The sequence below is a fragment of the Etheostoma cragini genome, chromosome 18 (assembly GCF_013103735.1).
Source record: "Etheostoma cragini isolate CJK2018 chromosome 18, CSU_Ecrag_1.0, whole genome shotgun sequence".
Classification (NCBI taxonomy): Eukaryota; Metazoa; Chordata; class Actinopteri; order Perciformes; family Percidae; genus Etheostoma; species Etheostoma cragini.
Genome location: NC_048424.1, coordinates 6,189,795 through 6,204,784, shown reverse-complemented (window position 1 = coordinate 6,204,784; position 14,990 = coordinate 6,189,795). Strand labels below are relative to the sequence as shown.

The 14,990-nt window shown below is 36.7% G+C and overlaps 2 protein-coding genes across 4 annotated transcripts; one reads left to right on the top strand and one right to left on the bottom strand.

Moving 5' to 3' along the window:
- The first annotated feature begins 1,879 nt into the window (after positions 1-1,879).
- Positions 1,880-9,256, top strand: LOC117961634 (serine/threonine-protein phosphatase PP1-beta catalytic subunit-like). The gene is made up of 8 exons (XM_034900439.1): positions 1,880-2,078; positions 4,447-4,578; positions 4,806-5,036; positions 5,237-5,341; positions 5,778-5,849; positions 6,367-6,518; positions 7,339-7,473; positions 7,556-9,256. The coding sequence occupies exons 1-8, from the start codon at positions 1,928-1,930 to the stop codon at positions 7,658-7,660; spliced, it is 1,083 nt and encodes a 360-aa protein (XP_034756330.1). The 5' UTR covers positions 1,880-1,927; the 3' UTR covers positions 7,661-9,256.
- A 99-nt stretch (positions 9,257-9,355) lies between these two features.
- Positions 9,356-14,422, bottom strand: bpnt1 (bisphosphate nucleotidase 1). Of its 3 annotated transcripts, none has more exons than XM_034900594.1 (11): positions 14,156-14,422; positions 13,624-13,745; positions 13,337-13,441; positions 13,087-13,194; positions 12,914-12,962; positions 11,453-11,536; positions 11,124-11,215; positions 10,848-11,045; positions 10,142-10,247; positions 9,766-9,973; positions 9,356-9,393 (listed from the first exon to the last, which is right to left on the bottom strand). In XM_034900594.1, the coding sequence occupies exons 2-10, from the start codon at positions 13,741-13,743 to the stop codon at positions 9,822-9,824; spliced, it is 1,014 nt and encodes a 337-aa protein (XP_034756485.1). In that variant the 5' UTR covers positions 13,744-13,745; positions 14,156-14,422; the 3' UTR covers positions 9,356-9,393; positions 9,766-9,821. The 3 variants fall into 3 exon arrangements, with proteins under 3 accessions (XP_034756485.1, XP_034756486.1, XP_034756488.1); XM_034900595.1 differs by lacking the exon at positions 14,156-14,422 and adding an exon at positions 13,961-13,984; XM_034900597.1 differs by lacking the exon at positions 11,453-11,536 and having other exon boundaries at positions 14,156-14,421.
- Between the last annotated feature and the right edge of the window lie 568 nt (positions 14,423-14,990).

The following is a 14,990-nucleotide window of genomic DNA, read 5'->3' as shown; positions in this document are numbered from 1 at the left end:
AGTATGTTGAAAAAGATCATAATACAGTATGTCAAAAAAGTCACAAATAAGTCACAATATGGTATGTCAAAATAAGTCTTGAAAAGACAAAGTATTGCATGTCCAAATAAGTCATAAAAGGTTCATAGCATAGTCTGTTGAAAAGAAAGTCAATATAGTATGTAGGAAAAAAGTCACAGTAGAGTGGAATGTTGAAAAGAAGTCATAAAAAAGTCACAATACAGTATGTCAAAAAAATCTTGTAAAAAGTCATAGTATATTCTGCCAAAAAAACGACATAAAACATTCGTATTTTAGTATGTTGGAAAAATTTTAAATGTCAATATGTTATGTTAAAAAATATCACAAGGTCGTAGTATAATATGTAAAAAAAAGTCCCATAAAAGTCTTAGTATAGCACGTCGAAAAATCATAAAAATATTCATAGTATAGTATGTCTAATAAAGTCCTAATATAATGTGCTGAAAGAAGTACCATAAAAAACTCATAGAATAGTATGTAAAAAGTCGTAAATTCACAGTTTAGTATGTCAAAAAGGTCATAGAATAGTATGTCAAAAAAAGTCCAAAAAAGTCACACAAAAATTATAGTATAGTATGTCAAAAAAAGCCATAGTATAGTTTCTCGAAAGAATTATAAAAAGTCATAGTATAGTATGTTGGGTTAAAGTCACAACAAATGCATAATATCGTATGTTAAGAAAAGTCACAGTATGTTGAACAAATCATAGTATAGTTTGTTGAATAATATCAAAAGTCAAAGTATATTTTAGAAAAAGTTAAAAAGTCATACTATGGTTTGTCGAAAAAGTCACAGTATGGTATGTCAAAAAAAGTCACAAATGATTCATAGTATAGTATGTTGAAAAAAAGGCATAGACGTCATAGTAAAGTATGTCGAAAGAGCCATAAAAAACATAATAAAGTTGAAAAAAGTCATAGTATAATATGTCAAAAAAGTCTCAAACAAGTAACAGTATAGTAGATTGAAAAAAGCCATACAAAATGCTTAGCAGAGTATATTGAAAAAGTCACAAATAAGTCACAATATAGTATGTAAAAAAAGTGATAGTACAGTATGTTGAAAAAATCCATAAAAAAGTCATAGTATAGTATGTCAAAAAGTCTCAGATAGGTAATAGTATGGTATGTTTAAAAAAGCCATTCAAAATGAATAGCATAGTATATTGAAAAAAAATCATAAATAGGACCCAGTATGTCGAAAAAGGTCATAGTATAGTGTGTCAAAACAATTCATAGCATAGTATGTTGAAAAGTCACAAAAAAGTCACAAAATAGTATGTAAAAAAGGTCAGAGAAGAGTACATCGAAAGAAGTCTTAAAAAGTCATAGTATAGTATGTTAAAAAATGTCATGAAAAATTCATAGTATAGTATGTCAAAAAACATCATAATATAGTATGTTGAAAAATGTCAAATAAAGTCTAGAATGTCAATAAAGTCCCAAATAAGTCACAATATAGTATACATATTGTATAGTATTATATAGTATAGTATACACAACATATAATAAAGGCAAGTTTGTGACATCAATCGATTTTAGGGAAGGTAGTTCAAATGTCATATGATCAGAAATAACAACTACATTTTGACATTATTCATTTTTTAAGCCTTAAGAGGTCAAAGTATTTTTTTTGTAACAATGCAATAGTTTTCTATCAAAAACCTTATTTTTTTTATTGTTTTGACGACTTAAAAAAAGTATTTTACAACATTGACACGTTTTCAATTGTTGGGCACAACCCCTATACTATTAACGGGTGTAAATTGGAACCTTACTATAATTTAATATTCCAACACAACTTTGAGTCTGTTATTAGAATAATTTTGTATGTTCTTTTTTCGTACATTATTGTATTTCATCAGTATTTAATTATTGTGTTTTGTTGGTACATTTTAAACTCAAGTATGGAACGGTCGATCACTGCTGATAACAAACCGAGCCTACAAGTCAGTATTCAGGGACACATTACCCAGAGAGCCTGCCACTGTAAGAGTATCAGAAACATGGCGGAAAGCGAGTTGAACGTTGACAGCCTCATCTCTCGACTACTGGAAGGTAACATTGCGATAATTTGTCAGGAATTGACTAAATGTGCGCTCTTGTTTTTAACCGGTAACTTCACGATACGTTAAAAAACATTTTACCATTTTGTGTTCTTAGCTAACAGTAGTGTTCACCACCAATCCGTAAGCTAGCGTTAACCGTCGCGTTAAAAGCTCTCTGCTCCAGAAAGAATATAGACGTTAGCACTTGTTATTGTGGTTTTACAGGCCCCTGTGAATGTAGCTACCTATTCGGTAATGTTGGATTGTTAGTTAATATTAGTCGTGGCACTGTACGTTAAAAGGGATAGTGGCGTAAAAATAAGCCAGATAGAACGCTAGCTAGCTATGTTAACTGGTGATAGCTAACTTAACGGTGACGTTAAAACAGCTCAACTAGATATGTGGCAGTCCGGGCAGGCTGGCTAGAGTTCTTCATTAAAAACATAATGCAATGGAAGGAGAAAGAACCGTGCAATTCTGTGGTTGCTAAGTAACATTAACTGTTATCGTTGGCAAGGCAGGTAGCTAGAAACTCAGCTACCACCCGGACACGCCCCCTTACATAGGAAACACTAAAGCCTGCATAACTTATTTGGGCTAACGTTACATATCTGGCAAATTTCTCGGATTAAGATTTCGTTTTGGCCAATTAAAAATGGTTAAAAGTAAAGAGTGTTTAACTCAAATGGCACGTATGTCATGTTTGGACTAGGAATATAGGATAAACTGGAGATTTGCTGATTCACACAATTCTGATAACAAATGTAAAACCAAACAATTTCTGAAAACACCACCACATCTTATAATTGTTTTTATTATAACAAATTCCAGTTGTACTGCAAATATAATCATTTCAAAACTGCAAAACAACTTTAATTAAAAATAGAATTGAAGGATTTTAAATCATATTTGTGTATCATATGTACTATTTTCATCAGTATTTAATATTATTCATATTAATGTAAGCATTTGACATCTATCTCTCAATGGTGTGTATGTATATATACACACACACACACACACACACACACACACACACACACACACACACACACACACACACAGGCCAAAAGTTTGAACACCTTCTCATTTAATGTGTTTCTTTTATTTTCATGACTATTTACATTGTAGATTATCACTGAAGGCATCAAAACTATGAATGAACACATATGGAATAATGCACTTAACAAAAAGTGTGAGAAAACTGAAAACATGTCTTACATCCTAGTTTCTTCAAAGTAGCCCCCCTTTTCTTTTTTGATAGTGCTGTAAACCCGTGGTGTTCTCTCAATGAGCTCCATGAGGTAATGGTTTTCACTTCACAGGTGGGCCTTGTCAGGGTTAATTAGTGGAATTTCTTGCCTTAGTAATGGAGTTGGGACCATCAGTTGTGTTGTGCAGAAGTCAGGTTGATACACAGCCAACAGCCATATTGGACAACTGTTGGAATTCATATTATGGCAAGAACCAATCAGCTAAGTAAAGAGAAAAAAGTGGGCATCATTACTTTAAGAAATGAAGGTCAGTCGGTCTGGAAAATTGCAAAAACTTTGAATGTGTTCCCAAGTGCAGTCGCAAAAACTATCAAGTGCTACAACAGAACTGGCTCACATGAGGAACGGTCCAGGAAAGGAGGACCAAGAGTCACCTCCTTGCTACTTTGAAGAAACCAGAATATAAGACATGTTTTCAGTTATTTCACACTTTTTTGTTAAATACATAACTACATATGTGTTCATTCATAGTTTTGATGCCTTCAGTGATAATCTACAATGTAAATAGTCATGAAAATATAGAAAACACATTGAATGAGAAGGTGGTTCCAAAGTTTTGGCCTGTACTTTATCTATCTATCTATCTATCTATATATATAAAAAAAACTAGATACTTTAGCCACCAAAATGCAGTAATAGCAGATAAGACATTGCTAAACAAGCATGTTGTTTATTCTTGTTACATGAAGCTGCCCTCTAGACCTTGTTCCCTGCTTGGACCCCACCGCCCTAACTCAGGAGCTTACAGCTGAGCCAACAAGCTGTTCATTCCTGTACTTGGCCTTTTATAACAACCTCTGTTGGCTGGAGTGAATTACATGTCTGGCCAGTAGCAAAGCAAATGCAATGGTCAGCTCTCTTTAATGGCACACTGTGCATGCAATGTAAACAAAAGGTTAGCTTACCCCACTGCTGAAAGTTAAAAACACATTATTGAAACATGCTATCACTCGCAAAGTAATTGGTAGGTATTTTATTACAAGGCCTAATAGACAGTAAAAACTAAATCTAGTTGCCCATTTTATATATTTGTTAACAGTCTTACTTACTTACTCCTGTTTAAGGATTAGCTCATGCTAACTTCTTTGTTCTTTTGACTGGCAGTGCGAGGTTGTCGTCCTGGGAAGGTCGTACAGATGACGGAGGCCGAGGTGCGGGGGCTCTGCATCAAGTCCAGAGAGATTTTCCTCAGTCAGCCAATCCTGCTAGAACTGGAGGCTCCACTCAAAATCTGTGGTGAGAACAGCACCTATAAACAGTCACGTGTGCGTGATTGTGATTACATACATTCTAGGATAGGAGAAAAAAAAATGTTCGTCCTGGGTTTCCTGTAGTGAACAGAGTTTGAGAGTGGAATGTGAGGGACATGTGCAACAGATGTCAGACAATGATACTGGAAATGTACTTCTGTTGATAGCGATATTGCAACACCATTGTAAAATGAGATGAACATATCCTTCCAGGTGATATCCATGGACAGTACACAGATTTGCTGAGGCTATTTGAGTATGGAGGTTTTCCTCCAGAGGCCAACTATCTGTTCCTGGGAGATTACGTGGACAGAGGGAAGCAGTCGCTCGAGACAATCTGCCTTCTGCTCGCCTACAAGATCAAATACCCAGAAAACTTCTTCTTACTCAGGGGGAACCATGAGTGTGCCTCCATCAATCGCATCTACGGCTTCTATGATGAGTGTAAGTTGGAAAACACACCTGTTTGTTGTGCGCTAGCTACATGTGTATACTGTTGGCCGTAGTGATTGTCAGATGGCCTACTGAAAACACACAGAAGAAATACCATTTCTAAATGTAGAAATCCAGCATTATTTAGTCAAAGGCCTCATTTACAATTGCTAAATGTCTTTGTCTGCCACATCTTTTTTTTTTTTCCTCAGGCAAGCGCAGGTTCAACATAAAGCTCTGGAAGACCTTTACAGACTGTTTTAATTGTCTGCCCATTGCTGCGATCATTGATGAAAAGATTTTCTGCTGCCATGGAGGTTTGTGAAGCATCTCTGTTATGTAGTAGCACCTTTTAAAAATGTGTATAATACGCATGTCTCTGTAATTTAAATAAAGTTTGAAGTAGATAATGTAATTATTTATCTATCAGTATTTAATAAGAGACATGATATTTTATGTAATACCAATATTGAATTGTATAGCATTTTAGGGAATAAGTAGAGTAATCTGTTAGGTTTTATGATCTTTCTATATTACTATTATATAATAAAATGTATATAATATATATAAGAAGTAACAGGTGTTAATTGTGATCTAAAGTTATTCATTATATTATGGTGCCATTAAGAATTTACTGTTTGTTTAATCCCATTTTTGTCACATAAGTAAATTATCTGTAAATCAACAAATTGCCGTTTATTTAGAATGAATGAAAGTTTCCCCACTTATAGAGCAATCATCTATTCTCCTCAGGGCTCTCACCTGATCTACAGTCCATGGAACAAATTCGACGCATTATGAGGCCCACTGATGTCCCAGATACAGGTCGGTTGTGTTTGTGTTACTAAATTAAAGAGACAAAATCTTGATCAGCTGATTGCATCTTTTACAAGTTGTACATGTTTCAATATATGTCTGCACTGCTAAATTATACATTGCTGATTGTTCACTGCTTATAATTAGTGTTGTAATGTGCCACTTCAGATGAATCAAATATTGGAAAGAGCATGGTAGCATTTTGTGGAAATAAGGCTGTTAATTTAGGCAAAAAAGTCGGTCCTTTATCTAGACTTAAAGTGACACAGCTGGTAGTTCAGAGAAATCAATATTTTTTTCTGTAGTCCTTGCTCTTACTGTAATACTGTAGTCTCAGGGATTCCCAAAACCTACAGTATTAAATAATGAAAATTACATCTTTGAGAAAACAATTTGAGCAGTGCTGCTTAGCAAGAAATCCCTACACTATTCCTTACCACGTCACTTTGGTGTATTATTATTATTATAATTGGTCTTAATAAACTTTCATCAGAGAATGATCGCTTGACTTAACTGTATGTGTCAGGCTTGCTGTGTGACCTGCTGTGGTCAGACCCAGACAAGGACGTCCAGGGCTGGGGGGAGAACGATCGGGGAGTTTCCTTCACCTTTGGGGCCGATGTGGTCAGCAAGTTTCTCAACCGACACGACCTGGACCTCATCTGCAGAGCACATCAGGTAACACTTGTGCTGCATTCAAAATATTACCGTGGATAGTTGAACTTTACTTTATTAGGGCATATAAAGTGGAACAACTTCATTTTACAAATTAAAATGTCAAAATTCATCCAGCAGATACAGAAACACACAAGATAAAATGTTGTCCGTTCTATTTAAAGTATTTATAGAAGACACTTAAGACATGTGGAGATAGACAGTTATTTAAGAATATGTACAGTTTTTTTTTTTTACAGCTCCATAAATTGAAGGATGTTTTTTATTAAAATACACAATGTAAAACTGAATGATTAATTATGATAAATAAAAACTAATCCAGTAAATTAAATACTTGGCAAATCAAGGTACTTCATCACCAATATTTGTATGAAGCAAGCAGACTGGCTGTTGGATTGCATGTAGTGTAAGTTTAACCATAATAGTGCAGACGTAGCTTCAGTGTCACACACTCGTACTACTGGCTATACTGTGCTGTGTACTGAGTTCATTCTTGCTGGGACTTTAGGTAAATAAAAATAAACCACAGAAATTTAAATATTATCCTGCTAAGGGCTGCAACTGATTTATTTTTAACTATATAGATTATTTGCTGATTATTTTCTTGATCTATCCATTGATCTGTAAATAGTGAAGCCCATGTTTACATTTGAATTGATTATTCTGTATGATCAACAGTCCTAAACTCTCAAATATACAGTTTCCTTCCACAGAAAGCTAACTAATGAGGAAAAAAAAGCAGGCTTTTTTTTGCTTAAAACATGATGGTGATGAATCATTTCTGTAGATTGATTGATTCAGATCCAATCCTGCTATCTTACAGGTTGTTGAAGACGGCTATGAGTTCTTTGCCAAGCGACAGCTGGTGACGCTGTTCTCTGCCCCCAACTACTGCGGGGAGTTTGACAACGCAGGCGGCATGATGAGTGTGGACGAGTCCCTTATGTGCTCCTTTCAGGTAGAGAGCTCTGTTTGTTGTACAGTGACATAAATCCTGACTTCATTCAATGTATTAATCACTGCCATCATTTTTCTTTCAGATCCTAAAGCCGTCAGAAAAAAAAGCTAAATACCAGTACGGAGGGGTGACTTCAGGGCGCCCTGTCACCCCGCCTCGCACCACTCAGGCACCGAAAAAGAGGTGAGCAGCTGGCCCTGACTCCCCTGTTCCTCCCCCGGCTGGTGTCTGGCTCCCCTCCCTGCAGGCTGCCTCAAACACTCCAGCTTCTCTCAGTCAGCTTGTTCATGTGTAAACAAAAACTCCACGAGTGTTTTTTTTTTTCATGTTCTGTGGGTATTTTTATGAACATCTGAGTGGTATTTTTTCGATTTCTTTTTTTGATGCCATGGTATTAACTCAGCCCTCACTTCTTCTACTCACTCCATTCAGCAATATTTAGACCAAACTCTTGTGGAATAGCAGAAAAGATGCTTCTCTCCCTTCACATAAACAATTTCTATAGTAATGTTGTGAATGCATGCACGCTTGTCAGATTAAGATGGGTTATTTGCCCTAACAGATGTAAAATCCATAGATTCTCATCTCACCTTAATTTGTCTAATGTTCATGTAATTAACTAAATTACTGCCATACATTGGCTATAGTAGTACATGGCTTAAAGGAATAGCATGACATTTTGGAAAATATGCTTATTTGCTTTCTTGCAAAGAGTTAAATACGCAGGTCGACACTGTCTATCATATAGTAAACTACCACCATCAACTGGCTAACTTAGCTTAGCACAAAGAATGGAAACGCTGGAAACAGTTAGCCTTGCTCCGTTAAACAATCAAAGATATAACATGGTAATGAGTGAATAGATCTTCCCATCTAACTCTTGGCAAGTAAGCAACTGAGTGTATATCCCAAAATATCAAATTGTTCCTTTAAGAATTGCAAGTTAGACATTGCTAAGCTACCCTATGACTTAAGAATGTTTTTCTCCCCAAAGAGCCGTCAATAAAATCTTAAGATTTTGAGGACATAAGTGCAGGAAATAATGCTAAAATCTTGCCATATCCTTTTAAAAAAGGACACAGTCAATCTATGCTGTACCTTTACTAGGACATTCATGTACAGTAGATGCTCTACATTAGATCAGCATTCCAAGCTCAAACTTTTGAATCCCTCACATCACTAAAGTACCATTTGTGTTGGTAAAAAAAGCAGCATTTCCATTGTTGATATAAACAAATGGGAAAACAGAGTAAACTGTTTCATTTTCAATTCTGATGTGAATTCTTGTATGTGAAAAATGTGGGAAACAAACCACCAGTGAGCACTTTGAGTATGTCCCTTAGTCTGGTGAGCACAGTAGGTGTGTAGAAAAGTAGAGATGCCAGTGCAAGAGAAGGTAAATGAAAGAAATATGAAGACCCCAGAAACTGATGTACAGTATGGAGTTACTTTTCCAGTATATTCATCTTCACAGTTGTAGACTTCTCACACACTAAACATTGTTGCACTTCCAGTCATCGCATGACATTGTAAAGAGGTCCAAGTCATCAAGGCAAGACGATGGCATTTTGTTTGTTGTTGGCTAGTGTTTCCGCTAACTAGTTATTGAATGAAGTGAATCATTTCCAACTCCTTAATAAACATTTGACCAATGTGTTATTTATTTAAATCTTGCCTTTTGCCTTGTAAATCTATTGGTCTTCAAGTTGGAAACAACATGTAAGATGTTTTGAGATTTGTTTGTTTGAAAAGAGTGAAATAAATGGAAGTGCTCTTAAACATGCTCCGTTTCTGGTTAATTACTGTAAGTGTGAAGGAATGCCGAATGACACAAAAACAGTTCACTATGACTTTGATATGACCCTGTTCTACTTTTGTTCTGATTTTATGACAATTTCTGCATTTCTGGATGATATTAAAGTGCTCATCTTATGCTAATTTTTAGGTTCATATAGAGGTTATCAGAATTACATTTTCAAAAAACATTTTAGTTGTACTGCAGCTCCTCTTTTCGCCCTATGTGTTGAGCTGTATTGTAGCTACAGAGTGCGGCATCTCACTTCTATTCCAGCGTGCTATGCTAGCAGCTAGGCAAGCATTATGTGTGTTACAAAGTGATGGCTGGACTACAACACAGCTGTTTGTGAACTGTGTTTTCTGTTGCAGGTGATAAGTGCCTTTGGGGTGGACTTCAGGCTTTTTCACGTTGTAAACCTATAACGTGCACAAAAGATATATATATATATAACACAAAGGAAAGAAAAAAAACAAGGATAATATGAACACTTTAATTACTAAATATCTGCGACACAGAAGGACATTAGTGTGATTTTTGATGGAGACAGACCTCAATCTGACTTGAGGGCTTGCAGCACTGACTGTGGTACTCTGCTGACGTAGTACTCGTGGTTGCGCAGTGTAGCAAGAACGCCAGCAGAATTCATATGCTTTACATTAGCATTATAGCAGTATGCATTGCCATGCATGTCAGTCAATTTACCTGCACAATATAAAGATGAGAAATAAAAATTATTTAGACACAAAAATCTTAAATTTGAACCTAAATGGCCTTAAACTATACTGGTTTAAAAACTGTAATAGCTTGTACAGAGACACATTTATGCAATTTTAAAACATCATCTGCTACAACAGAATTGATGGTTTTTACCTCCAACAGCATGCAAAATGGCTTCAGGAGCACAGGTGTCCCACTTCTTGCACCCTGGACTGGCAAAGACATAAGCAGAAGCTTTTCCTTCAACAAGCTGGATTATCTGCAGAGAGATGATTTGATTAAAAAACAACAGGCTCTTTTACTGATGTACTGATAGTTTTATAGTTATAAAACATCTTTATCTCTTGTCATGAGACTATGTGTTCCCAGCCTACTTTGGCAGACTCCCCATTCAGTTTGGGGTTAATGAAAAAAAAAAAAAAAAAAAAAGGTTTTAGAGCTACAGTAATGATTTACATTTTGCAGCCACAGAATGAAGGTCACTTAGTAAATAATACATTTTCCATCAAAGCACTAAATAAGGTTTTTAAGCATTAACATGTCCAATCCCCCTCCCCTAAAAAACAGCTAAACTAGCTTACATGCTTTGTGTTAGTCTAGTTTTGATTTTTTTAAAGTATCACTGATTTATGTCACAAAAAGAAATTGTTTAATGCCGCAAACACAGAGCCCTGCTTTCCTAGCACTTGCTGATTTAACGCTTTCAGAGATAGTTTTGATGCCAGATGTGAGAAGTAGAAAAGGTTCATGTTTTAGTTCAAAGTTAGTTTTCAATCATTTCAGAAACATGACCAGGCTCGCTGCTTTATGTACAAGTCGTCCCCACATAAGACCCTATTCAACTCTAAATCCACCTCACCTTGTTCCCAGCACCCCCCACTTTTATAATTTCATGAGGCTCCATGGCGATTACACAGTCCGTTACCAGCTTGTTGCTATGGGAACGTGTGGTGGTGACGATGTGTTTGTCACCCGGAACTTCTTGCAGCTGAAATCCAAAAGCGCCCAATCCCAGCATTCCCCATATGGTTCTTCCTAAAGATGCTCCTGCTCCAAGCTGACGAGGAAAAGGTTTGAATTAACCCGAGTGACAGCTGCAGCTCACGGCTACAAGTTCATTTAGTTTGGTATGTACCTGGTAATTGTAGAAAGGCTGGTTGATGACACCTGCAATCGCTCTACCTTTGTATGCAATACCAATAAGCACTGTCACATTATCCAGGAGCCCTTTAAATCAGAAAATAGTAGGATATAAGCTGGAAGCTATTTGATGCTATCAATTTTAATGTACTTTAAATCATAAGCAAATATTTGTGATGTGGTCAGCTACATGTAAATATCAATATGGAAATGACATGCTGGACAGAGAGAAAATGAAAGAAATTTATAGTGAGGCTTCCTTGTTGGTGCAGAATAACTATTATGATACACTGCCAGGGTTGATCTTTCTATCAGTTTCCATACAGAGAGCTGTGCTGTGAGGCCAAGAGGTATCCGACTCTTTGTTTGGTATCTGGGCCTCAGTTTGATGATGATGACACCTCAACGCTGGGGTCAGCAGAGACAGAGAGAGACAGACACACACAGAGACAGCAGAGCAAGGATATACAAGAAGTGAAAGAAAAGGGTAAATAGTAGTGAAGCTCTGAGAGCTCAAAGCCAGAAAGCAACCCAACAAATTGGTGCGACCCAACAAAAAAAATACTTGTTTCTTCTTGTTGTTTAGATGAACATTTTTAAAGTAAACCACTATTGTTAATCTGCGCTGACTGATGATATTTAGTGACAGACAAATCAGACCTTTTCTGTCCAGATTCTAATACTTCACCTCTGCTACCCACCATTACAGAGTCCTGATCAGATACCAGTGATCTATTTTCCCCACAAATGTAAAATCTGCGCCACACTGAAAAAGATCTTGGTCACTTTTATGTTAAGTAATATGAGGTAAAGGATTGTTGTTGCCCTAAAAACTGAGTGGACAATCCAACGAGACTGAATCAACGTAACCAATAGCAGAAACCAATCCCATTCTAATAAAGATCTTCTTTTCTTGCCTCTTTATATGGTTGATTCTCACATGCTGAATGGAATAAGTAAGCTTGAAATCTTTTCTGTGACTTTGGTTTCACGTACGGGACTAGATAAGGTACAAGTTCACTGTAAACTCTTTCACCCCCTGTACATTCTCTTTCTTCTTGGCAGTTGAGATAAATGGGACTTGTAACCTCGGGTTGGATGGTGTGCAGAGAGGAAGAAGCAAAGTGGCACTAGAATGTCTCCTGTGTTTAGATTGTCTATCAGAAATTGGATGTATATAAGACAGTTTTTTCTTCTACCTTGTGGAAGACTTTTCCACATCGTGTTGCTGAGCTGTGTGAAATTGTTATCCCTATACCTGCATGTATAAATAAACTACAAAGACCAAACTTGGTTTCAGTTCTCAACTCTTATTTTTGTTTCACTCTCAAAAACACTTTCTGCTGCAACAGAAACTTCCACAACAATACTTAATGATATTACACTATTAGTCAGTATATTTATTACCTGATCACTTAAAAAATGTCACAACCCTGATGATGCTGTGCCTTTATTATCTAGTAAATTGTATTTATACTGTATATAAAAACTTTAATTTTTTTTAACTTTTTCTTACCTGGGCAATTCACCACATGTTACTGCTGACATTAAAAATAAACAACAAATAGACGAGGTTCAGGGTAAGCTTGGACGCAGTGACAAGATGTTGCAGAGCCAGAATGTGGTAGCTTACTGCATGTGTAAGTAGGTGGAGTCACCTTAGTGCTAAATGTATTTGTTCAGTGTGTTTATGACAATAATGTCTCAGCATACTGTACATTGAAGAATTTGCACTTAACACACCCACATGCAGACCCTTTAAAGAAGCATATGTGAAGAGCTTACCTTCAGTATATTCCTTTGTGCCATCAAGGGGATCAACCCACACAACTAGCTGAGATTCAGAAAAATTCAAATGTACACTTATGTATATATACAACTGTATTGTCCCACTTTATAACAATCAAGATCATCTTAACTAAAAAAGTGATTGTTTTTTTGATTCTATTATTGGTTACCTCCTCCTCTTTCAGCCCGCTATATTCTGCCGGACATGTCTTCTGGAGGATTTCCTCTGAGTGGCCGCCCTCAATAAGATCTTCTTTTATCTCCTCAGCTGGAAGCTCCTAATTAACAAGTTAGGAACATGATTATAAGACTCTCGCTCTTTCTAAAAAAGCCTAATACTAGAATAATCTTGTATGTATGTGTGTTTGTCCATGGACCTAATTTTAACAACACACTAAACAATGGGGCTAGTGTCCTCACCTCTTCTCCAATGATGGTGATTTTGGGGAAACATCTGGACAGTGACGCACAAATGCTCTGCTGTGCCAGCCTGTCTGCCAGTGTCTGCAGATCATTAGCTCCAGTCTGTGTAGGGGGCATGGACGAAAGGATTAAAACAGTAATTCATTCATTTCAGACTATTCCTTGCATTTTATCTCCACAGCAGGTCAGTCTTTTAATGTTGTTTAATGTGTCCATCTGGGACAAGCTATTGTATTTTAACCTGTTCTGGGATTTATATATCAAATGTGAACTCCCACTATCACCTTTTCCACAATGCCAAGTTCTCCACTGTGAAGGACCTTCCTCACAATGGCCCCAGCCTTTTCAGCCACAGAGTGGGCAGAGGCCACTAGCCGCATGACCACAGCAGGACTCCCAGACATTGCTGATAGAAAGTTCTTAGTTAGACAGTTGTTAGCGGACACATTCAAAATCATGACCGAAACCTAAATGTAATGTTCATCTAGAGTTAACAATGAGCTGTGTACATCTCAATATAGATCTGTAGACCCAATTTGTCTTAAAACGTCAAAATATTACTCTTCTGTGAAACTTTACAGAAAGTGGACAATGAAAAGCAAGTGGCAATGACTGACTCACCTACTACTTCACAAAATGAACTTTGCCATACACAAGGTCCATCCGTGTAGGATTTATATATTTTTACAGCAATTCGGCTATCTAACGTTAGCTAACTAAAATAGCTATGAACAGGCAATGAGCATCTGCTCGTCCGGCTAATTAGCTATAACCATACAGTAGAAAAGGAGTGGTGGTGATATGGTTCATACTTACTGGTGATGGTGACCCAGCGACGAAGCAGGTTTCACCTCACGGGTTCGTAAATTAGATACAGGAAGTGCAAGACCTTTGACCCAAGAGCCAAATGAATTGACAAGAGAGTTAACTACCCGTGAGCAAGCTAATGCAGGTAGCAAGCTAGGTAACACCTGCTAACTAATGATACTTTCACACATTAATAGGACGCTAACAACGGCTAAATTAAAGCAGTGATAATAAATAAAACGACAGCGGGTTGGTATTTTTAAAACAAAAAAATAATCCATGCAATCTACGGCGCAGTCTACGTGTTTTAGGCAAATGCGGAAGTAGATGGGAGTGAAGCCTCTCGCTCGTTTAGGCTTTGTCAATAAAATTGTTCTCGCTGTGCAAAAAGTTATACGTGGGTCCACGTTTCATTTGAAGGAAAAATGACAGATGCTTACTTTTTTTTTTAATTCACTTTCCTTTTTAACTATATACAGCATAAACACATTTATCATTTCAGTTTATGTTACTCAGAAAGCCATCTGTTTCACCAAAGCCCGTCTACGGAAGCCTGTTCACTCCCCCATTAAGCCATGGGTTCACTCTTTGGATTTATGACAAACTAGACGCTGCAGTGGCGCATTGATGCTAGACCGTAATCAATAAATATAAATTGCTGCCCAAACCCACATGATCAGTACAGTAAATAGAAGTAAAGGTTCAAAATGAAATACAGATTTTAAGGAATTTTATGTCATCTGTTATATTGTACACTAATTAGTGCAAGTGGCTATTTGATATATCCCTCTTGCACAACAAGTGATGACACTATTGTACTGCTTCAAAAAAGAAACAGAAGGAA

Coding starts and splice junctions, on each gene's coding strand:
- bpnt1 (XM_034900594.1), bottom strand. CDS start 13,743: ATGTCTGGGAGTCCTGCTGTGGTCATGCGGCTAGTGGCCTCTGCCCAC. Junction 13,442..13,623: donor AACTTGGCATTGTGGAAAAG/GTGATAGTGGGA, acceptor CCCCCTACACAG/ACTGGAGCTAATGATCTGCA. Junction 11,537..12,913: donor CACAAAGGAATATACTGAAG/GTAAGCTCTTCA, acceptor TGCTGACCCCAG/CGTTGAGGTGTCATCATCAT.
- LOC117961634 (XM_034900439.1), top strand. CDS start 1,928: ATGGAACGGTCGATCACTGCTGATAACAAACCGAGCCTACAAGTCAGT. Junction 6,519..7,338: donor TCATCTGCAGAGCACATCAG/GTAACACTTGTG, acceptor GCTATCTTACAG/GTTGTTGAAGACGGCTATGA. Junction 7,474..7,555: donor CCCTTATGTGCTCCTTTCAG/GTAGAGAGCTCT, acceptor TTTTTCTTTCAG/ATCCTAAAGCCGTCAGAAAA.